The sequence below is a fragment of the Rhizoctonia solani genome, chromosome 15 (genome assembly GCF_016906535.1).
Source record: "Rhizoctonia solani chromosome 15, complete sequence".
Taxonomy (NCBI): Eukaryota; Fungi; Basidiomycota; class Agaricomycetes; order Cantharellales; family Ceratobasidiaceae; genus Rhizoctonia; species Rhizoctonia solani.
This window is the reverse complement of record NC_057384.1, coordinates 251,897-274,736: the sequence shown is the minus strand read 5'-3', so window position 1 is coordinate 274,736 and position 22,840 is coordinate 251,897. Positions and strand designations below refer to the sequence as shown.

Here is a 22,840-nt window from a genome sequence, read left to right as displayed (position 1 = left end):
TGACAAATTATACGCCCAATGAGAAGACTAGGTTGTAGCAATGTGTGGGGGCCCACACTATTATATACATTTAACACACCAACTCACAAGGTGACGTAGGGGGGATTTGCTTTCCGTGCTCCCCGTCCCTTGGAAGTCATTTAAGTGCAATGTGCCAACCCATTTTCCCCATATAGTCCAACAGTAGGCCAAAACGCTAGCCACAAACCACAGACATGTACAGTGCTCTTTCACAGGCTTGAGATTGATCTAGATAGATTCCCATAAGAACTTTGGTGGGCAAATTGCTACCTTCATTTAGATCCACCACAATTGACTTGTGCCCTGTAAATCAAACCCTCTGTCATTGTTTTGTTGTGGTGGAGTGGAGCTTGATACTATATATGCCCATAATGGAGAGTATTTTCAAATATTAAGATTGACGCAATATACTCCATTACTAGCTGCAAGCATCAGACTCCTGGCGCAATGCACAATGACACTGCCAATGAATTAAACTCTCAGCGCATTTGTTGAAGTACCACTTGAAACACGTTTGTAGTGGCATACTATATGTCAGTGCTATTCTGCAAGTTATAAAGTTGATTGGATGAGCACTCAAGATAACAACAGGGCCCTGCTCCACTGATGGCTTGCAATCCACCATGTACCCAAAAGCTACAGATGATCCAACCTTGGGGGTTGGATGCCCAGGAATCTGTACCCTACCAGAGCTAGATATGCTTGGCTGGGGGTGCGGATATGAAAATCCAACCCCTGGTGGGGTTTGGATCCTTGTTGTCTTCTGGGGTTGGACTCTTGCTGGGGGTCAGACTCTTGCCAGTGGTTGGATTTCTAATAAACTTCTTGATTACTTGCTACGCATTAGTTAGATGAACAAGTCATGTGACTGAGAATCACTTTTGTATTAATCTCTATATAAGGAAGCACTCAGCCCGCATATATCATCTGTCTCTTGAATGTTCTATAATAGCCACCAATTTGGTTGCTCTGGTTGCGCTTTTTTGCATCCAGTGCATTTTTGTGCAATCTGCCTGCATATCCATGCAACCATCTGCACAGCCCCCTTTGTGCAACCATCCCTGCTCCCACTCCGCCAAGGTATATAAACCTCTGCCATCAGACATGCGTGAATTTCCTCCTGTCTATCCCCCCGCCTCTGACCTTCCCTGCTTAGCTATTGTATTTTGGCTAAGAAATTGGCTAAAGTTTGGCAAGTAATTCTGACACTATAAACCTGGGATTGAGCTGATGAATTGTATGCCACAAATGTTTCAATGACTTCACAACACATTTATTTTTGGCTATGGGTATATTATATCTTATCCAAAATAGCATACATTTGCTCCAAAGTAAGTAGTTGGCTAACACCTCATAGGTTTGACTGCAACTCTGTTAGATACTCAAATTGTTTTCTCAATATATTTATTCTTTGCAAGTCACTTCACTTTTGCACTATCTACATTTTTATTTATGCTACTCAATTGACCACAACAGCAACTATGGCAGTCTTGACTGCATACAGGACTATTGCTACACCTATATCATGGGCTTTTACTGTATTTATAAAATTTCCCCAATTTCTTTATATTTGCAACCTTGAGCCAGGTAGCCCACACCCCAGGTCAACTATGGTGGCGGATTTTCCGCACCTAGGGGTCACATTTATACATCAATCCATTAGAGAGTGTAATTACAATATTTATGGATTAAATTGATTTGTTGTCACTATTTTACAAGAAACTGCACCTTGGTGCAAGATGTCTGCACCCAGGCACCAGATCTTGCAGGGGTTGGATGGAGGGGGTCAGATGTAAGGTGTTGGATTTTGCACCTACAAAAACACTGAGAGCAGGGTCCAGATTAGTACAAGGGTTGGATTTTGCCAGTAATCCAGACCTGGGGGCTTGGATTCACCTTATAGGGAGCTTGCACCCCTGGGGGTTGGATTGCTGAGGTTGGATTGTCCATACCTTTGGGGTATACAGTGATCAAAAAGACCATAAGTCATTGAGACAATCAAAGGCTTGAAGGCAGCAGTGGCACAGCCTAGCTGAGGTTATCATATATTTGAGGTAGATAAGGAAATTGACTTTAGCAATTCTGTGAGTGCCAATTAAATATATTCATTTGTACTCTGTCATGAGCTCCACACATCCTCAAGCAAGTTCATAGTGATCAACTTCTTTTTGGAATCAAACACAGGGCTTATGGGACAACATGACCCCATTGATTGCAAAGTGGAAAGCAAATCCTATTCAAATGGCATTGGGTGAGCCTTGCTTATGACACAATTGGCAATCTTGCCATCCTAAGCACACCTTATAAAGTATGACCTGATGCCACTGTACAACATTATAATGCTGAAAATCAGTGCGTGTGTTTAAGTGAGAATTGAGTTGAAATCAAGGTCAATACATACTGATTTTAGGTATCAATTCTTCTTTAGTCTGATTCATGCTGAGGGAGGCATACTAACATTGTAATTTTCAGACCATATCCTACTGAAAAAAGGAATATTTTACTGATGTACTGATTTTCAGGATCTTATTGCCCCACAGTGTGCGCAATTTGACTACTGTGTGCCAATAGCATTACAGTAGCATTTGGTCAATCATTGTTGCTGCAGGCACATTGGAACTTGTTCCACCATCAGGAGAAACACACCTCCAAAAAGCATTTGGGAAACAAAAAGGTGTCAGACATTTAGAACGCGCAATTGTGCTAGTGCAGTGGAGGGGGTAATGAGCTGAGAAAGGACACCATGGACAAGCAAGTTTAAGGGTTGCAAGCTATGACCTGGAAATATATGATTAGCAAGAGCATGAATACGTAGGACAAAACTGTGGTAAAATGTAAAAACAGACTACGGCAAACATGAGATATGCAAGGGGGAGATGCAACACAAGTGACAAAAATCACATCACCTCAATATGGGCAAGACTCAATGGAGATCTGGAGGTCTGTTATCCTTGAATCATTGCCTAAGGCACAACTGCAACCGTTAGCCAAGCTGTGATATATAAGATATGTACCCGCGCACATATTACAGTATTCTACTCTTCACTGAGAGAATAGTCCCCAGTCTATGTACTGGATTCTTCCAGGAGTGTACAGTGGGTAACTTGCAGTCTGGAAGCCGTTGTGCCACATGAACCTGCTTGCAGGAAGTGGGCGTAATAGTGGTTTTATCCAGGACTATATGTGGATTTACCACGTAATTGGCAAAGATTCCAAGTAATAGGCTTGGTTATTCCACTTTCTGCCGCTTCTGTGAGGGTTGGATCTTAAGTGCTGTGCACATGTGTTACACTCCCTTAACATATACCATTAGAATTGCACAAATTTTCTGATATTTCTACTATTTTTTCCGAACTGATTATCTTATGTTTTTTGGTCACGTGATCTCGGCGCTTACCATGCCAAGATGCCGCATCAAGATGCCGTGCCAAGGGCGCTTAGGAGAAATCCACGCTTCTGCGTAGCCTGCAGCAGGCTTCTCATTTGTCTTCTATACTTCTTTCTCTCACGCACACAGACCATGTAAATAGTGTGCCTTGTCTATATAAACAGCAGGAAAATTGCTTGGAGACACCAAGTCAATTTTACCTTGTCTCTTACTCATTAGAGAAGGTAGTCAGCCAGCTAAGTAGCTGGCCCCAGTAGTATTAAGTTGCTTACCCCTTTATACACCTACCACACCTCCCAGGCCTAAGGCCCCCTTGCAGTAGTATAGAAGCAGTAGACCGCCCTAAGCAGTATTAGTATAGCCTTAGATAGTCAGTTTACATAAGCAAGTGTAGTAGTACGGCCTCAAGCGCCCGCCCACTAGCGTGTACCCAACCTTACAGTTGGCGTACAACAACATGTTATGGTTATTCCACTTCTGAGAAGCGGGAAAAATGCACTCATAGCGCAGGTGTCTCATTTTGTTTGCACACATTCCTTGGCTGGGTACTTAGTTGTATATTACTGTTCAATCCAACATAAATCTGAAATACAACTAAAGTGGAGTTTGCAAATCATGAAAGGTGTAAGGATACTGGAAACTACTTCCTGTTTGACTTTGAACTCTTTGGCGCTCTTCTTGTTGGCGCTGCCTGAGTCTTACGTGCCTAAATAGAAATTAATCCCAGTATACTTGTATATAGAGGGTTAGATCAAACACAAACCTTTGTAGTTGACCCCAAAAGACCTGGTTCTGCTGGACGCAACTTGGTGTTCTGACCCTTTGAAGTTGTAGCACTGGAAGGCTTAAGGCGGGGTTAGCAAAGCTGAACAGACCAGTTACTAACGCTTACCACTGCAGGCTTGAGAGCGTTCCCATTGGGATTCTATACATGGAACATTACCTGTGAGTACTTGCAACTTTGGAACTCAGAGGTCTACCACTCACACAAGCCCTTGGCATGTTACTTTTGCAATTCTGTCTCTGTTGTTTTGTTGGTGGGGTGTTGGTATCCTCATTGGAGCTGCTCAAGGATTGATCCTTGTCAAACTGTTTGGAGGCTACATGAACTGCTGTTGCAGCAAACTGGACGTTGTTCTATTGATTTGGTAAGTTGCTTAATTCTAATTGTGAGTATAACAAGCTTACTGTAATGGAAGGGACAGGCTATTCATGACAGCGTTTATGTGAGAGAGGGAGGAGTTCTAGTCAAATTGGATATGCACTGAGTTTGTATTCCCGGCAGAGGCAGAGACGGGCGCAGCTGCTGAAGGCGCTGTTGGCATAGCAGAAGCTGTAAGGTCAATTGCTGGCTTACTATCTAGGGTAGCGGCAATACCTGCTCCTTGACCAGGGTGATCTCTGTTCTCTGGGCCATTATTGCCCATATTGCTGTTTGTATCAATGTCCATCTCCTCTTCTTGTGTGCGTACGCAAGTATATAAATGAGCCCAGAGCTCAGTAAACTAAGGGGCTTACCTTCCTGTGCCGCCCTCTTTCTCAATTTTTGCTGCAAGTCTGCTCTGCTACTTAGCAAACCCTTCATGTAAGCGTGAACAGGCCAGTTGTCCTTGTAACAATGAAAGATGGGCTCCTTCTGAAGAACCTGAAAGCCGTTGAGTAAACACAATGTATAGGAATGGAGATTATAGCATACCTCTGCAACTGTAGCTACGCAATTGGCTTGCCGTTGGCTCTGGTATGGTAGTTTCCAATTGATACCAACAGCGCTATCTTTGACAATATCCTAACATCAAGGCAAGGAGTAGTGGATTTAGTGTTACGCTACATGATTTTACCAAGCCTAAGCTCACCCAATATAGGCCGTGAGTTGGCAAGCCCTTCTTGAGGCCCAGAGCTGCCCACAAATGATAGCCTTGGGGCTTCCTGGTTTTCTTGGAGATTGTGGCGGGGTCCCTTCCTGGCTTGCCAGCAGGCTCTGGAATCAATTCTGAAATTTTGATGCAATAAAGATAGGCATGGACGCACTTGGATTAATTATTGAATAAAAAAACAAGCAATTACTCACTGTCCTGGCCAGCAATTAAGAGAGCTATGCGGCCAAATGTTATTTGGGACCCAAAGTGGCGTCAGTGACTCACTGAGTGATCTTCAGAAGTGGCGTTGATGGAAGACTCACCCTTGTACTGATTGGGGTTGTTTCCTGTTGTCTTCTTAATTTGGGCAGCTTGAACACGCAGTGCCTTGCTTAGAGTGGCAACTTTGTTAGCACTAAGTTCTCCTTTGCGCTTGGGCATAGTAGGGGCAAAGGGGAGGGGGGGCAGAATTGAAATTGTGGGAGTGAAGCCAGTCACCTGTTCATTGAGGATGGTCTGTGCACTTGTTGGGCTGGGCAAGCCGTGGTCCAAGCTCAATATACTTCTTAAAACACGGTTGGTGATTGGTTGACCAGTTCTAGCATAATATACAAAATCAATACATGCTTGTTCCTAACCCACACCTTGATAATATAATTAATTTTGTCTAAAATCAAAATGAGCTCCCAAAAGCGAAAATGCAATCACTGTAATGAAGAGCTTTCAATCCGTACTGTTTGCAATCACATGAAAAAATATTGGAGGACAATGGCAGAGGAAGGACTGTTGTACAATTTTGAGATAGGTTTGGCCTGTCAGTACCATACTCTGTGATTGCTGGCTCACTTTTCCTACTCAGAACTCAAAGATAACCTTACACAAAATACAACAGTTACACAAGATACTCAGACACAAGCACCAATTCCTACAGTGTCAACAAATACACCATGCCCAGAGTCTCCTCCCCAAAACAACCTGCCTGAATCGGAGCATTTGGCTACCCTTACCAATTCAACTCCCAATGGTGCCAATATTAGCCTGCCGCCAGAGACAATCCAACATAATCCGCGTGTTACCATTGAGGAATGGCCCAACCCCAATGCCAATTGGGGGCTCAGCAATGAGCTCATGTATGACAGGCTACAAATACCTCCCGAGGACTCGCACAGAGCTCCGGATGATATCTATGCATGCGGACATGATGTAAATGATCGGAGTGAGGCTGCACAACAATTTTCCAAATGGTCAGATCAACGGCTTCTTGAATTTCTTCAGGAGGAGCTTGGAAGCAAATTTGTGAAAGAATGGGAGAATATTCGTGAGTAAAATACAGATTTTTATTCATATTAGTACAGTAGCTGATATGTGCCTTAATAGATAAAGAAAGCCTAACAACTGAAGATACCTGTATGCTTAAAATGCTCTCTGCTCAGCTTTTGTTGTACACCACTGTAAGGTGGGTACACACTAATGAAGGCGGGCGCTTAGGGCCGTACTACTACACTGGCTTATGTAAGTCTACTATCTAAGGCTATACTACCAACGCGTAGGGCGTGCTACTTCTAACTACTGACGGCAATAGGGCCTGAGGCCTGGGAGGTGTGATAGGTAAGGGGGTGGTGAGCGTCTGAGAACTACTTAGGGCCGGCTACTTAGCTGGCTGGCTACCTTCTCTAATGAGTAAGAGACAAGGTAAAATTGACTTGGTGTCTCCAAGCAATTTTCCTGCTGTTTATATAGACAAGGCACACTATTTACATGGTCTGTGTGCATGAGAGAAAGAAGTATAGAAGACAAATGAGAAGCCTGCTGCAGGCTACGCAGAAGCGTGGATTTCTCCTAAGCGCCCTTGGCACGGCATCTCGGCGCGGCATCTCGGCATAATAAGCGCCGAGATCACGTGATCGAAAAACAAAAGATATTGAGTCCGTAAAAAATACTAAAAATAATAGAAAAATCGTGCGATTCCAATGGTATAAGTAAGGAGGTTATGACATTGCCCCCCCCTTAAAGGCTCTTGGCGGCGTCACAAGCCTTTCTGAGTCTAGCTTGGTTGAAGCGCTTGATCTCTTCCTGGCTGTGATCCAGCAGTTCTTCAGGTTCCCATGAATTGTCCTCTGGTCCATACCCTTTCCATTTAATCAAGTAAAACCATTTTCCCTTTTGTCGCTTAGAGTCAATGATTTGTTCAACCTCATATTCTTCTTCCCCTTCTATTGTTTCAGGAGGGGGTCTTTCTGGAAAAGGCTGACTTGGGGATTTGTGGCTCCTAGATAATAATCCCACATAGAACACGTTATGGATCTTCAGAGATTCCGGTAACTCTAGGCGGTAGGCGTGGCTAGAGATTTTCTCAATGACTTTGAAGGGGCCAAGTTGCTTGGGGTCTAGCTTGTTTGAATTGGTCCTAAGTTCAACATTCCTCCCATCTAGCCAAACCCTTTTGCCTATTGAGTATTCCGGCACAATTCCTTGATTCCTGCTCATCCGTTCTTTGCTCATCCTCAGGGCTGCTTCCGCCTCCTTCCATTCCCGGGCTAGGGTATCTGCTACAGCGTCTGCTTCTGGTACATTGGCTGGGATGTTTGACGGGTTCATTACTGGGTTTCTTCCATAAACCAGTTCAAAGGGGGTTTTCCTGGTGGCGGCATGTTTGGCATTATTGTACGCATATTCTGCCAAGGGGAGCCAAGTAGCCCAGTCTGAGTGATTGGCTGCTACGTATGACCTGAGGTAAAACTCAATGAATTGGTTAACTCGTTCTGTTTGGCCATCTGATTCCAGGTGATAAGCCGATGAGAAGGAAGGTTTGATTCCCAATTGTTGGTAAAGGGCTTTGAGGAACTTTCCTGTGAATGTGGTTCCTCAATCCAATATGGTTTTGACTGGTAATCCATGAAGTTTCCACACGTGGGTAGTGAACAGGTCTGCTAGGCCCTTGGCTGTGATCTTCTTTGTGGTCGGGATGAAATGGCCAAATTTGGAAAAGGAATCAATTACCACCAGGATTGCGTTGTGCCCGCTAGATTTGGGAAATCCTGTAATGAAGTCATAGGATATTGTGTGGAATGGGAAGGGGGGAACTTCTAAGGGCTTCAGGGCAATAACAGGGGCATGGGCGCGACAATTGGCTTGGCAGGTAGGACAACATTCCACCCATTCTTTGGCGGATGACTTCATCCCTGGCCACCAGTAGTTGCGACTCAGGAGCTCCAGGGTTCTTTGTTGTCCAGGATGCCCTGCTAGGGGTGAATCATGGAATTCTCTGAGCAAGCGTTCTTTCAGGATTTCCAAGTCTGGGACCACTAGCTTCCCTCAGTACCAGAGTAGGTCTTCCTCCCAATCATATTCCCTATACGCCTTGCGGATGGACGGGGGTGCGTTATCTGCGTCTTCTGACAGGAACTGGATGATGGGTTCCAGGGAGGGGTCCTCCTTCAGTTTTCCTTGGATTTCTGTGACAATTTCAAGTTCCGCTTCTGACGTGTTGGCAAAGACCTCTGCTGGGAGCATGATTTCTGGTTCCTGAGGGCTGTCTGTGTAGTCCAACCTTCTGGACAGGGCGTCTGGTTTTCCTGACTGCTTTCCTGGGCAATAGTGTATCTCAAAGTTGAAGTTGCTCAGGAAAATCCGCCACTCTTCTAATGCTTTTATTATGGCCAGGAGCTCCTTATTGTGGGTGTCATAATTAGCCTTGGCGCCGGAGAAAGATTTAGACATGTAAGCCACCGGGTGTAAGCAATTGTCTTCCCCTCTTTGGCTAAGGATTGCTCCCATGGCTACGCCGGATGCATCTGTTTCCAGATAGTAAGGGAGTTCAGGGTTGGAGTGGACCAAGACCGGTGACTGGGTGACAAGGGTTTTCAGTTCCTGGAATGCATCCTCCTCTGGTTTACCCCATGACCAAGGGGTTTCCTTCTTTGTAAGATGGTGTAAGGGGCGCGCTACAGAACTGAAATTGGGGATGAAGCAACAGAGATAGTTCACAAATCCTAAGAAGGCCTGGACTTGTTTGACTGTTCTGGGGGTGGGCCATGACATGACGGCCTTGACCTTCTTCCAATCCATGGAAAATCCGGCAGGGGAGATCACAATGCCTAGATAGTCGACCGTGGTAACATGGAAGTGGCATTTAGACAACTTGCAGAACAGTTGGTTCCTCATTAGGCGGGACAGGACTTCTTTCACGTGGTTTGGATGTTCTTCCGGTTTGTCTGAGAAGATCAGGATGTTGTCTAGGTAGATCACTACATTCACGTCTATCAGGTCCCTGAACAAATTGTTCATGAAGTGTTGGAAAGCGGCAGGGGCGTTTGTGAGACCAAATGGCATGACTAAGTATTTGAATAAGCCATATTTGGTTCTGAAGGCCGTTTTCCATTCATCGCCTTCCTTGATCCAAACATTATTGTATCCCCAGCGCAAGTCCAATTTGGTGAAGATTTTGGCATGCCTGAGTTTGGCCATGAGGTCATCCTGCCTAGGAAGCAGGTAAACGTTCTTGTGCGTGACGTCATTTAGCTTCCTGTAGTCAACTACCAGTCTTAGCAAGCCATCTGCCTTTTTTACAAACATGACTGGGGCGCCGGCGGATGAGGTGCTGGGGCAAATCTTGCCCGTTGCCAATTCCTCATCAATGTGCTGCTTCAGCGCCTTAGATTCCGCATCCGTCATACTGTAGATGGGGCCAGGGGAAAGTTTGGCGTCCGGGACAAGATCTATGGAGATGTCGTATTCCCTGTGTGGAGGTAGGACTTTGAACTCCTCTTCTCCAAATACCTTGGCAAATTCATGATATTGAGGGGGTGTTGTAGACACACTTGATACCAGGGAATTTATTCCTATTTTCTCAATTTTAAACGAAGGCAAACGGACAACATTTTCGATCACGTGACTTCGGCGCTTATATCATACGCTAAGCGCCGAGCCATGTCCCCATCCGCGCTTACCTCAGCCTACATAGCCACCTCCACCTGATGACATCATTATGACACATCAGTGACACGTATGCATGAGTAAGGCCGGCTGCGGAGCGGGGTTCTTATTGGTTATGGTATTGGTTATAATGTATTTGTAATTAGCACTACTATAGAATATATAAGGAGGCCAACCAACCATGGTAACACCCAGGTCGATTACCTCTTGTTGCATCCACTCAGTGTACGAGGGCCTTACAGCCCAGCAATTACTTAGTTAGCCACTCAGATATTTTACATTGCCTTAAGCGGCTTTGTTGTTGTACTTAGATAGCTCGTCACCGCCTTAAGCGGTCTTGTTGTCGTAGGATAGCTGCTTGTTGCCGTAGATAGGTTTGTCGTTGCCTTACTGCGACTTTCTCATTGTACACCGCGGCCACAAGCGCCATCCCCCTCAACGCCCTAACGGACGTCTAGGACAGGGGGTAGGTCTACTAAGGGGTCCGGGTCTGCTTCCTCTTTGGAGGCAATTTGCACCTGTTTGGGAAAGGTGACCAGTCCCTGTTGCCAATCAATTAGAGGAGATTCTGTAGTCAGCCATGTCATGCCTAGAATTGCAGGTGTGTTGCCTATGGGGCAAACAAGGAAAGGGATAATGTGGGAATGGCCATTGGCCGAGACCGCAAGTTGAACCTGGTGCCAAATGCAACCAGTCTGAGATATGGTACCATCTAACATTCTCACTACTCGTGGATTTTCAAGTAGGGTTTTTGGGATTTTGAGTTGTTCTACTAAGGAGGGGGAAATAAAATTGGAGGTGGCGCCAGAGTCAATAAGGGTTTTGATAGGGTCTGTTGGATAGTCACGCAGTGTCATCTCTAGGAAGAGTAACGGTTTTTTGTTTGAATCCATTGCAATATTTACAAACTCTGAGATAGATACATGCATTTCTTTTTTTGAGACCAAGGGCTTGACGGCAGCTCTTGGCCTTACTCTTTTTCTGATTCCACAACTTCTCCTATCTTGGCGGCCTCCTTGATTGTGGCTTTCCAGCCATTGGGGCACTGCTTGATCCCGTGTCCCTTCTGTCCGCACTTGACACATAGCCCCAATGCACGGCAGCGGTCCCTTTCTTCTGGGGTGACGTAGTTGGGGTCCTTGGATAGGCGGACCCTAGTGGTGGTAGTGGAAGTGGCCACGGTGGCCAGGGACTTGGCGGGTGCCTTCTTTGGGCGGTTCTCCTCATTTTCCCAACGAGTGTTGTCAATTTTGACCAAGGCGGCAAATATGGCCTCAAGGTCATTGTTGGGAATATTGTCTTTAGTGGACAAGAGTTCCTTTACCTTCCAGTGAAGGCCACGCGTAAACTGGGCAATGTACGCCTCAGTGTTCCAGTCAAGTTCCGCCATGAGGTTGCGGAATTTGGTAACGTACTCAGACGTGGTGGTTGTCTGAGTCAGCGCAGCAATCTTTCTGGCGGCTGCCCGTTTAGCATTGGGGTCGGCAAACGCCTCTTTGAATTTGGCCGTTAAGGCCGGGATAGTAGTGGGAGGGTTCCCCTTGCCCTTGATAATGGCCCCTATGAGGGGGAGCGCCCAATTGGCTGCTTTGTCTGTCATGTGGTAAAGTATCCACACAACCATCTGCTCCTCTTTGTCAAATTGATCCCTGTGTAGGGCTACCCAAAGCAGCATGTGGTCCAGCCATTGTGTGGCCTTGCGTCCCCTGGTGTCTCCTTTATAAGGGTCAGGGAGATCCATTTTGGGCCTTTTCACGCCGCTTCCTGCGTCAAAGGGGGTAAGGGAGCTGAGTGACCGCCTAGGCATTCCCTGAGGCTCTTTTTTGGGTTGCCTTGGCTCTTCTTCTTCCTCAGAGTCAAACCCTGTTCCTCTTGCACTGTGGTGTGATAAGATCCTGAAAATCAGTACATCAGTAAAAGATTCCTTTTTTCAGTAGGATATGGTCTGAAAATTACAATGTTCGTATGCCTCCCTCAGCATGAATCAGACTATGAAAGAATTGATACCTAAAATCAGTATGTATTGATCTTGATTTCAGCTCAATTCTCACTTAAACACACGCACTGATTTTCAGCATTATAACCTTGTACAGTGTTGAGGGGCGGAAGGGGGCTTTGAGCCCAGGCCTAACCATGCCTGGAGTGTGGGTTTCCCCTCCTGAGTGGGTAGGAGGGGTGACAGGCCCAGTCAATGGGCCAGGCTTGGTTTGGGCTCCACCCTGGTCCTTGTCACCAACAAGGTTGTTGGTTTCCTTGCATATGGCGGTGAGCTGTGTGATTTGCTCTCCTTGGGATTTGATTTGGTCCTGCAAGGACCCAACTGTGGCTGTGAGGGCTGTGATAGCCTTGAGAAGAGCGGCAAGGGACGGCTCCGGTTCCATCCTTGGCAAGTCTTGCAAAGGGGGAGATGCGCTGCAAGAGGGCGGTAGGGAGTGGGTTGGAATGGAGCGTCTAGAGGAGCAACTAGAGGGACGGGAGTAAGGGTGTGGGGCGCCAGAGCGTGTGGAGGGAATATTGGAGACGGCGCGGGGGAAGTGGTGCCTATATCAGGACTTATGGGCGGTTTTTGTGTAGTGTGTGGGCGCTAAACCTTTGCGTCAAGCACCTAGCGTTGGATAGTCCCTACAACAAATCAACAGATCTGGCAATCGTGATATGAGCGGGTTTTCTACAAGCGGGTGTTTCAGCTGACTAAGGTTGCTAACTACTGTGTTCCAGCAAAACACGTGGTATGCGGGGGATTAGAGTCCTTCTGCCTTATAGCAATTTGGTACTACGTGAGGGTGGGGGGTTTTTGATTATTCTACCCTGCAAAGTGGCCCTGATCACGTGATTTCCCTTGTGCTAGTACAGGGGATCCTCTCCTTGTCAAACAAGCCTACAAGAAGTCAATTTTACAATGTTGTACACCACTGTAAGGTGGGTACACACTAATGAAGGCGGGCGCTTAGGGCCATACTACTACACTGGCTTATGTAAGTCTACTATCTAAGGCTATACTACCAACGCGTAGGGTGTGCTACTTCTAACTACTGACGGCAATAGGGCCTGAGGCCTGGGAGGTGTGATAGGTAAGGGGGGTGGTGAGCGTCTGAGAACTACTTAGGGCCGGCTACTTAGCTGGCTGGCTACCTTCTCTAATGAGTAAGAGACAAGGTAAAATTGACTTGGTGTCTCCAAGCAATTTTCCTGCTGTTTATATAGACAAGGCACACTATTTACATGGTCTGTGCGTGTGAGAGAAAGAAGTATAGAAGACAAATGAGAAGCCTGCTGCGGGCTACGCAGAAGCGTGGATTTCTCCTAAGCGCCCTTGGCACGGCATCTCGGCGCGGCATCTCGGCATAATAAGCGCCGAGATCACGTGATCGAAAAACAAAAGATATTGAGTCCGTAAAAAATACTAAAAATAATAGAAAAATCGTGCGATTCCAATGGTATAAGTAAGGAGGTTATGACAGCTTTGGTCTCATTTTTCTCAGCAAACCTACTGCAAGTTTTGGCATGAATTTTCAGAGGAGCTAAATCTACCTAGCAAATATCTAGCCTGGCGCCATGCCAAGAAACTATCTGGAATTTCAGCTTGTCTCTATGATTGTTGCATTAACTCTTGTTGTGCATTCCTAGGGAAATTTCAGCACCTTGACTCTTGCCCATTCTGCAAGGAGAAGCATTTCAACCACCGGGCCAGGCCCTGGAAGGTATTTTGGTACATCCCGCTCATCCTGCAGCTCCAGGCTCTTTTTCAGAACCTCAGTATGATTGAAAAGCTTTGTTATTGCTCACTGTGTCATGCATATACTCAGAAACTTGGCAACTTTTTTGGCGGCGCACATTACCAATCACTTTGGAACATCCAGCCTAGTCCAGACAGTCCTTACCGTCTTTTTGACAACTTTCAGGATCTTGCACTTGGATTTGCACTAGATGGGTTTTCTCTGTTCAAACGTTGCCGCAAGGGGAACTCTACTGCATGGCCATTGATACTGGTAAATTATAATCTTGCTCCGTCTATCCGCACTCATCTTGAGAATGTGATTTGCGTTGGAGTTATCCCTGGACCAAAGCAATTCAAGGATCTCAACTCATTCTTAATACCTTTACTTGAGGAACTTTTGGAGCTCAAGATTGGAGTACCAACTAAGGATTGCTCTGCCGTGCCTTTGCAACAATGGTTTAAGCTCCGTGCCTTTCTGGTTCTTGCATTTGGTGACATCCCAGCACTGTCTAAACTACTTGGTGTCAAAGGCCATAATGCATTTGTCCCCTGCCGTACTTGTCAAATCCATGGAGTTCAAGGCCCAAATTCACATGTTTATTATGTCCCAATTACTCAGCCAGGCGGAGAGGACTATTGGGACATAGAGGACCTCCCTATGCAAACGCCTGAGCTATTCGAAAGTCATTTAGCAGAGATAGAAGCCAGCTCTACAAAGACTGCCCGCGAAAAACTAGCTCGAGTCTACGGCGTAAACTCTCGGTGTGTTTTCTCCACCCTACAGACAATCAATGTGGCGGCTTCATTCCCCTATGACTTTATGCACTTGATGTTCAAAAACATTGTCCCAAATTTAATTCGACATTGGACGGGAACCTTTAAAGATCTTGATGAAGGCAGCGGCAACTATTCGCTCACCCATATATGGGGTACTATTGGTGCTGAGACTGCCGCCGCTCTTAAGTTTATTCCAGCTCAGTTTGTTGGAACAATTCACAATATAGATCAAGATATTTCACTCTACAAGGCCAAGGGATACAGCTTCTGGATGCTCTACTTAGCTCCAATCCTTCTCAAAGGCCGACTCCCTTCCAAGTATTATCAACATGTCTTAGATTTATGCGAAATCATTGAACTTTGCCTAAGATACTCAATCAAACAAGCTCAGATTGACTACCTAGAGGAGAAGATTCAGAACTGGGTTGCAGATTACGAGGCGTGAGTAGTTTGTAGTTCTACGAGAGGCGGCGATTGACCTACCAATTTCATTGTTCCACGCATCCAATTTGTTAGGTATTATTATCAGTACAAGGAGACTCGCCTCAGCGCTTGCCCGCTTACCATTCATGCACTTCTGCATGTTCCGTATTATATTCGCCAAACTGGGCCTGTCTGGACATCGTGGGCTTTTGTAATGGAACGCTTTTGTGGCAGCCTACTTCCTGCTATCAAGAATCGGCTCAACCCATATCCTTGTATCAACAACTATGTCCAAAGGCGAGCTCAATTACAGAATATATCTGCTATGTACAATGTTAGGACTATTCAACCGCATGACTCCAGGGGATCAACGTATGGAGATCAAGAAGAAATGTCCAAGTGGGAAGAGGTATACCCTAAATGTAAGTTCCAATTTTGAGCTAACAAGCCACGCATTCCAAGTGACTCATAACAATGCAATCTTTCCAGTCCCAGCCTCTATTTTAGGTACACCAATACATCGCAAGTATCCGCTCAATAACCAACTTTTCAACCAACTTCTTCAATACTTTTGTTTGTATCTGACTCCTACACCAACTCGATCCACATTTCAAGCAATGATAGACATTGAATCTGTCACACAATACGGCCGAGTAAGGATTGCCGGCGGAGGCGACCGTTTTCGAGTTGCAAAGAGTGACTCCAATCCATGGGATCGAGACAACACGTTTGTTCGAGTGAGTAATTCTCGGTTTTTTAAATGCAAAACCATTGAATTCTTTAAATGAGTTTATTATGTATCCAGATGCCAACGCTAGCTTTAGAAATCGGGCAGACCGACCAGTTCGCCAAGTAAATTATGGGCAGCTTCTTGACATCATTTATCTAAAGCTTAAGCCCAATGAGCACTATCCAAATGTCGACCTCGAATACCTCCTAGCCCACATTCTTCCCTGTGAAACGTTCACGCACGACGATGCAACCAGTACACTGGTTGAATATCAAAAGATGGCCGGGCATTCAATAGTCGTTCACTTAAACTCGGTTGAGGCTGTCGTCGGGCGAGCAAAACGAGACGACACTTGGGGAATTATTGACCGAAGCAATGGAGCGGTAAGAACTCTCTTCACGAATGATAACAATCAACCGGGTGAAGAGCTTTGAAGAATCTGGTAAGTCAAATCATGGCGTCGTCTTGGTTAGTCCAATAATCTATCGCTAATATTTTGGTAGTGTAAACTTGATTTATCATAATTTATGTATAACACGTTCTAATAAAAAAGCAGAGCTAGCAACAAGTTTCTTACACATAGGGTATACATAAGAAATCCGATGTGAGGGCGAGTGTTTGAGAAAGTCACACGTTGAGATAACCAATCCTTCTTGTGCCCAGCACATTTGGGCTAAGCGCCGGTTCACTCAAAACTTGGGTATCAAGCAAAGTGGGGAACCCGTGTCGCTCTCCAGATTACCCGCTTCTGAAAGTGGCTGAGCCGCTTTAAACTCCGGGTTTCCCACTGGAAAGCGGCTTACTCACGTACTGGGCGCGGATCTATTTTCATGGTGTCTTTCATCCAAATACAAAGGCACCTTAATGCTGTATTGCAAGTTTGCGGACTCCCACCTTGCATCGCACTTTTCAGGGAACACTATCACCAGGACTGCCTCACAGTTCTACCATCACGCCCTCCTTCGTATATTAATCAATATATGCGAGCTGCATGTCGTGATGCGTTCGTTACAGGAATCTACAAGGGTATGGTTGAGTGCTATGAGCGAGTTGATCATATCCAGGGAATAGGTTTGGGGGCGTCGCAGACAGAACAATAGTAGATGATTTGGACCGGGACTGTTGTGGTAGGACGAGACAGGGTGACATGGCCATCGACAATCAGTTTATAATCATCTCCATCAGTTGGCATTTCATATAGGCCTCATCATTTCCTGATCGCCGATGCCGGAGCATTTGTCCTCCATCGACTTTAATAGATCGAACTATAAAATAATTTGTGCATGCTTCCTGCAGGACCATTCCTATCCATGTCTATTGGTGGTTCAGCCTGTATTCTTTAGTTGCTTACCTTGTATGCCAATACAAAAGCTCATAGCGCTCTACCTTGCCAGTTATCATGGCAATGGAGAAGAAAAATGTATATATTGACTATGGTGCTGTGGACTAGATAAATGCATTGTGTCATGGTTGATAGCAGTCTTGCCACTTGTCACCCACGTTCAGTCCATCTAGGTTCAGAATCAAGCATCCCCGATCAGCAATCATAAAGTCTTCGGGAGGACACATGAGGCAGGGACGCAGGTCAGATGGGACCCAGACCACTCGATGACCACGTAGCATCACCCATCCTTCTTCGTCAACTGACCATGAGTCGGTCCCAATCTGGCGATCGAGGTTCGAAGAGAGGTGTTGATCATTAACTAGACATGGTGATTTAGCCAAAGTCAGGTGAAGTAGGAATGAAAATCAGACGCGCCTGATGCCGTCAACACTCCATTCTGCACACTAGTCGCACAGCTGGCCAAGCTCCAGAAACGGACAGTCCGATCATCCGAGCATGATGCAATGTGTGAGCTGTCGGGTGAGAACTGGACAAAGTATACACGACTCGTGTGTGCCTTGAGAGGACCGAGTACGAGGTTACCGTTCTCCGCATCCCAGATACAAACGGTCATGTCATCTGAGCCAGATGCGACATAACGACCGTTAGGTGAGAATGCCACAGAGTTGACTTCTTTCCTATGGCCGCGGTCATTGTTACTATCTTTGTCATCGCGACGTGTGTCATCCTCGACCTCGCCACAAGCAACAAGTTGCTCTCCTGTCTGCACATCCCATATTCGCACTGATTTGTCATATGATCCTGAGACGAGGCGCATACCATTCGGGGAGAACTCAATCGAGGTGATAAAGTCCTGCACATTGATCGGACCAGCCACTGTGTCCCCTGTGGATCGATCCACCACTCGTATAGCTCCGTACAATGGGTCCTCTGAGTCTCCCAGATCTGAGATAGAGCCGTATCCAAAAGCGACTTGCTGCCCGTCCGGGGATAACTCCACCGAGGTGGCCACATGGAATTCGTGTGCTCTGAACAGCTCGACGATCTGTTGACCGCTGGTGACATCCCATATTTTCACTGTGCCGTCAAGGGACCCCGAAGCAATGCACGAGTCATCAGGCGAAAACCGCACACAGTTCACCCTATTACTATGCTCGATTGGTCCATGTATATCGCTACCAGACAAGGCATCCCATATTCTTAATGTCCCATCCGACGAAGCAGAGGCAATATACGTATCGCTATGTGAGTAGTCGACAGACAATACGGCCTTTTGATGACCACGCAGTGGTTCCATGACCAGCTCGCCTGTCTTCACATCCCACACATGCAGCGTCCCATCTGACGAATCAGAGACAAGTTGCTTCCCGCTGTTCGAGTATCGGATGCGGTAGACACCCGAAGAAAGCGCTGGTGCCTTTGATAAAGTATGATGTGTGCCAAGATCCTGGACGTTCCATATGCGCACAGTCCCATCCCTTGAGCATGAATAAAGTCGAGCGCTGTCTGGCGAAAATATGAGCGAGGTAACCCGTTCAGTGTGACCATCTAGCGGACCAAGCACGATCTGACCGGTGCGCGCATCGTATACTCGGATGGCTTTGTCGGCTGATCCAGACGCAATGAAAGCGCCGCTGGGTGAGAAGGCAATCGATCGTGGATGAGGGGTGTGGATTGTGAGTAGTTTCGGAGCCATAGTTCCTGAGCTTACACCCCGCACTTGAATGGAGTGATCCCAAGAAGCCGAGGCAAGGCGTGAGCCATCGGGTGAATAGCACACCGAGTAGACGGATCTAGTATGCTCCTTGAATGGTTCGCCCACCGTTTGGCCGGTTCGTACCTCTCGCACTCGCACAGTACCGTCTCCTGATGCAGATGCAAGGCGCAAGCTGTCTCGAGAGAATGCAATCGACGTGACCTCTTCAGTATGCCCTTTGAGTGGACCACGACTGGTAGTATCGTCATGCAAGGCGTGGATGTGTACTTCGCCATTACGTGTGCCACAGGCAACACGACATCCGTCCGAGGAGAATGCAATGCACTTGATGGATGGCGTAAGGTTGGGGAACAGGTTGGCAGTCGTGCCTCGATTACCAACATTCCATATATAGGCAGCACGATATTTGGCAAAAGCGACTTGGGTGCCATCAGGAGATATGGCAACTGAGTGGACACCCCTTGTGCATTCGTTCGTGAGGCTGGATATGGTCTCGCCAGTGGACGTATCATACACCTCGATGCTACCCTCGTTATGTACCGCTAGCCGTGTTCCATCGCCTGAAAGACCGATGGACCTGATCCGCCGGGACGAGACCTTCCATGTGGCAATAAGTGCCAGTCGCCTTCGTGCCATCGCTGTCCCTTCCGGTTCGATTATACCGGTTGTTCTTGGCATGTACGCCACAGAAACGGGCCTAGAGGGCGGCCAGAAGGGAAGCATAGATACGTAGATGTGGGGGGTACTCCGAGATACAGGATGGTTCGCATACACCGATACGAACTGTGATGCGTCGTGTACTAGTTTCGTCATATCCTCAGGGACTTTGTGTTCCTGGATTGTATGTGTATCAGCACGAAGAATGCAAAGGTGCATACAGACTCACGCTGCACCACTTCTCCACGTTTTGAATCATTGTCGTCCCATAGCGTATGTGTTTCGTCAGGTTTATGATCTCCATCCAGAGCAGTAGTCTTGATGAGAAGAAGTGGCGCACCGATCCAACGAACTCGTCTTGGTGCTCCGCAAACCCAAGGTGGGTGGGCCAGTGTCGACAAGCGTATGACAGACCTTGCGAGATCGAGTTGGTAATTCGAGTATCCAGGTCATCTACCTCGCTATCTAGAAGGTGCGAAGATGGCAAGCGACATATGTTGAACTGCGGCTCGGCCTTGCTGATCAGCTCAAGGCAGACCTTTGCCATTTGGGCATGTCGCTTCCCGCGTTCGCAGCACAGATCCTTTGACCGGTCCTTGGACAGCATGAAGTCCGGAAATGATGCATGAAGGGGTGTGACCAGCTTGTTCTCTTTTCCGACATTCAGCACCGATCGCAAGGGCTTGAGCAGCCGATCCACTTGCTCTGCGTTCTTCAGACCTACGACCTGGCCAATCGTATGGAGCGTCATGGGTTCCATGGCGCATATCACTGTTTCGAGTATATCTCGCATTTTGGTTTCGCGCATCTCGTCGATCTCGGATCTGTGAAAGGCAGTAAGCAGTATGGTGGTATAGAGGTCATCGATCACATTCTTATTATCTTGTTTCATTGGGATTGCAGTCGAGTTCGTAATCAGGTTCAAGGCTTCCCCCAAGGCGTCCACTTCGTGTGCCTGTCTGATGTAGCGGCAGATGGTAGAAGCATAGATGAACAGTGCTCCGCAGCGTCGGGCTATAGTTTGCATTTGGTCATCTGTCAGGGGAACATCGCGTAGCTCGTGGTGTATATATGCTTGAATATCGGTCTTTACCGAGTCGTCGTCTAGTTCGTGTAGCACCAGACGTGGGTTATCACTTGTATTGCCGCAATTCCCCGTGCGTCGCGTGATCTCTTTTTCCGGCCGGCTGGACATAAGATACCTCACAGGCAGGGTGTATTTGGTTGATAGCAGCAAGTCTAGGATCTGGCCTACGATACCCTCGTTCTCACACTCGTCCAAAGCGTCGATCACAACAATAAAGCTTCTAGGCAGGCTATCTTGTGATGCCAATAATGGTTCCACAATCAGCTTCTTGTACTGGGTCTCAAGTGCTAGCGTATGTGTATCAGGGTCCGCCTCGAGGGCCTTATCCAGTGCCAGCCAAAACGGAAGGGAAAACCGAGCCAGCTGATAGGCGATGGATGGTATAATGTGTTTGACCTGTCGGCACTGTGGGATTGTTCGTGAGCAGAAGAAGCTGGCTGCAAGCTGATATTCTTCCTTGAGTGCTTCGCAGACGCTGTATGCGATGGTCGTTTTGCCGGTACCTGCCATGCCGTTTAGCCAGCATGTCCTTCCGACTTCGGGATCATGGGCCCAATCGAGCAGTAGCTTTATTTGTGCGGTCCGGGTACCTGGTGCACACGATCTTCGTCTGACGTTGTGAGACTCTGCAGAGTCGAAGACTGCGGCCGTGGCGGGCGACATGTTCTTCAATCGTGCTTCCTGATGTACGGGTGAGCCCAAGAGCTGAACCTAAGCCCTGACACCTACCATGGCTTGTTTTTGGACGTACTTAGGATAGATTGGTCAGTACATACGATAGCATGAAGCTGCGACACTTACTGCTGTTTGTTCGTTAACCGCTTTGAGGATGCTGATGTTTGCGTTCAGCTGCCGAGAGTTTATTAGGTATGGGGGGTGTCTATATCATGTATACCTACTGTCAAGCGTTGCAGATAGCCATCGATTCGGCGGTAGCACTCCATTATCTCATTTGCCTCTTCCATTGCACCGATCAGTCGTCTTCTCATCGCCATCGCTTGACGCTCAGTGACCTTTTTGATCTCATCTTCCAGGTCTCTGTAGAATCAATCAGCTGCATCCTTGCAACAAGAGCTGGATCAACACACGCGTAGATTCGCTTAACGCTAGCAGTCATTTCAGTGCCTATCGGTTGATTCACGTGCTTGGCCAGATCATCCAATATTGCATTTAGTTGCGCCGCTAACTCGGCATACTCCTCACGTTCTTCGAATGCACTCTATATGAGATATTATGATTTGTTTTCAGCCGGTGTATGCCGAACCGATATGCTAATTACCTCGAGTCTGTCTACGAAGGCTCTCAGTCCGTGAATTGGCAAGCCGATCGCCTTAGCACCCGGCTCAATAACTGTTATCAGCGATCTGATGGTATTCCAGCCGGCCGGCCTTTTGTCACGTGTATTGGTACTGGTGACCCCTAATGTGTTGCAGCTTTCGGTGGGTCTCGATGGAGCAGATGCACTGCAAGTAAATCATGGAAAGCCAGCCGGAGACGGCGAATTTAGCATGGGCCTAGCGTGGAAGCGTGGAAGCTTTCAACTCACGATCCGGTGTTGCGGTATTCTTTCCATTTCTTTTTAGTGTACGAGAATATCTTACGAATCTTGATTATGAATGGCATCGTTGTGTGGTCGCGAAGTGGCAGCTGAAGAGACAAACGCTGAGCGTGAAATACATCCGATCTCACCCAGGCCCTCGGTGGGTGCAACGTGTTAGGGAATTTGTCTGATAGCCGACAGGAGTCGCATACACTCACAGAATAGTCCCTAATTGAACGGAACTATTGAATTTGCTGATATTTTTGATGTCACAATGCTGCTGCTATCCAAGCAATATACGAGAGCTAGTGATAAGCATATACGCAAATGCTAGTCTACGATATAGAGCGCCAAGTGTTACGAAAAAGTATTCGATGATCTGAACTTTAACGTCCGCCTCTTGCACATGCCGCTCCCAAACCCAACAGTTCGTCGCACTGAAGGCTTTCAGTGCCACTCACGTATATCAAATGCTCAACTGCTGTTTACTCCTAATCTGTGATACAGATTTCTTGAAACCTTCGAAGAGCCTTGACTCGCTTGCCACTGTGGCGTGATAAGATCTTGAAAATCAGTATGTAAGTAAAAGATATTTTTTCTCAGTATAATTCGATCGGAAAACTACAATGTCAGTATGCCTTCCTCA

At 46.8% G+C, this 22,840-nt stretch overlaps 7 protein-coding genes across 7 annotated transcripts; 2 read left to right on the top strand and 5 right to left on the bottom strand.

The window, feature by feature from the left end:
• Window positions 1–4,107: 4,107 nt before the first annotated feature.
• RhiXN_11914 (uncharacterized protein) lies at window positions 4,108–5,706 on the bottom strand (the record flags this gene model as incomplete). The annotated part of the gene is made up of 11 exons (XM_043331729.1): window positions 4,108–4,115; window positions 4,173–4,245; window positions 4,302–4,334; window positions 4,397–4,546; window positions 4,598–4,615; window positions 4,675–4,868; window positions 4,928–5,054; window positions 5,106–5,195; window positions 5,263–5,399; window positions 5,478–5,481; window positions 5,551–5,706. 11 exons carry the CDS (start codon window positions 5,704–5,706, stop codon window positions 4,108–4,110), a joined length of 990 nt encoding a protein of 329 aa, XP_043186490.1.
• Window positions 5,707–6,033: 327 nt separating this feature from the next.
• On the top strand, window positions 6,034–6,591 carry RhiXN_11913 (uncharacterized protein; the record flags this gene model as incomplete). Its single annotated transcript, XM_043331728.1, has 2 exons — window positions 6,034–6,070; window positions 6,125–6,591. The coding sequence occupies 2 exons, from the start codon at window positions 6,034–6,036 to the stop codon at window positions 6,589–6,591; spliced, it is 504 nt and encodes a 167-aa protein (XP_043186489.1).
• Window positions 6,592–7,272: 681 nt separating this feature from the next.
• On the bottom strand, window positions 7,273–8,445 carry RhiXN_11912 (Retrotransposable element Tf2 protein; the record flags this gene model as incomplete). Its single annotated transcript, XM_043331727.1, has 2 exons — window positions 7,273–8,109; window positions 8,176–8,445. The coding sequence occupies 2 exons, from the start codon at window positions 8,443–8,445 to the stop codon at window positions 7,273–7,275; spliced, it is 1,107 nt and encodes a 368-aa protein (XP_043186488.1).
• Window positions 8,446–8,580: 135 nt separating this feature from the next.
• RhiXN_11911 (Retrotransposable element Tf2 protein) lies at window positions 8,581–11,057 on the bottom strand (the record flags this gene model as incomplete). The annotated part of the gene is made up of 3 exons (XM_043331726.1): window positions 8,581–10,044; window positions 10,653–10,874; window positions 10,926–11,057. The coding sequence occupies 3 exons, from the start codon at window positions 11,055–11,057 to the stop codon at window positions 8,581–8,583; spliced, it is 1,818 nt and encodes a 605-aa protein (XP_043186487.1).
• A 113-nt stretch (window positions 11,058–11,170) lies between these two features.
• RhiXN_11910 (Retrotransposon gag protein) lies at window positions 11,171–12,581 on the bottom strand (the record flags this gene model as incomplete). The annotated part of the gene is made up of 3 exons (XM_043331725.1): window positions 11,171–12,095; window positions 12,157–12,189; window positions 12,262–12,581. 3 exons carry the CDS (start codon window positions 12,579–12,581, stop codon window positions 11,171–11,173), a joined length of 1,278 nt encoding a protein of 425 aa, XP_043186486.1.
• A 1,377-nt stretch (window positions 12,582–13,958) lies between these two features.
• On the top strand, window positions 13,959–16,282 carry RhiXN_11909 (Transposase family tnp2; the record flags this gene model as incomplete). Its single annotated transcript, XM_043331724.1, has 4 exons — window positions 13,959–15,136; window positions 15,212–15,540; window positions 15,608–15,855; window positions 15,908–16,282. 4 exons carry the CDS (start codon window positions 13,959–13,961, stop codon window positions 16,280–16,282), a joined length of 2,130 nt encoding a protein of 709 aa, XP_043186485.1.
• A 1,293-nt stretch (window positions 16,283–17,575) lies between these two features.
• On the bottom strand, window positions 17,576–22,277 carry RhiXN_11908 (WD40 repeat-like protein; the record flags this gene model as incomplete). Its single annotated transcript, XM_043331723.1, has 8 exons — window positions 17,576–19,744; window positions 19,797–21,335; window positions 21,384–21,404; window positions 21,456–21,503; window positions 21,554–21,692; window positions 21,743–21,873; window positions 21,934–22,117; window positions 22,201–22,277. 8 exons carry the CDS (start codon window positions 22,275–22,277, stop codon window positions 17,576–17,578), a joined length of 4,308 nt encoding a protein of 1,435 aa, XP_043186484.1.
• Window positions 22,278–22,840: the final 563 nt, after the last annotated feature.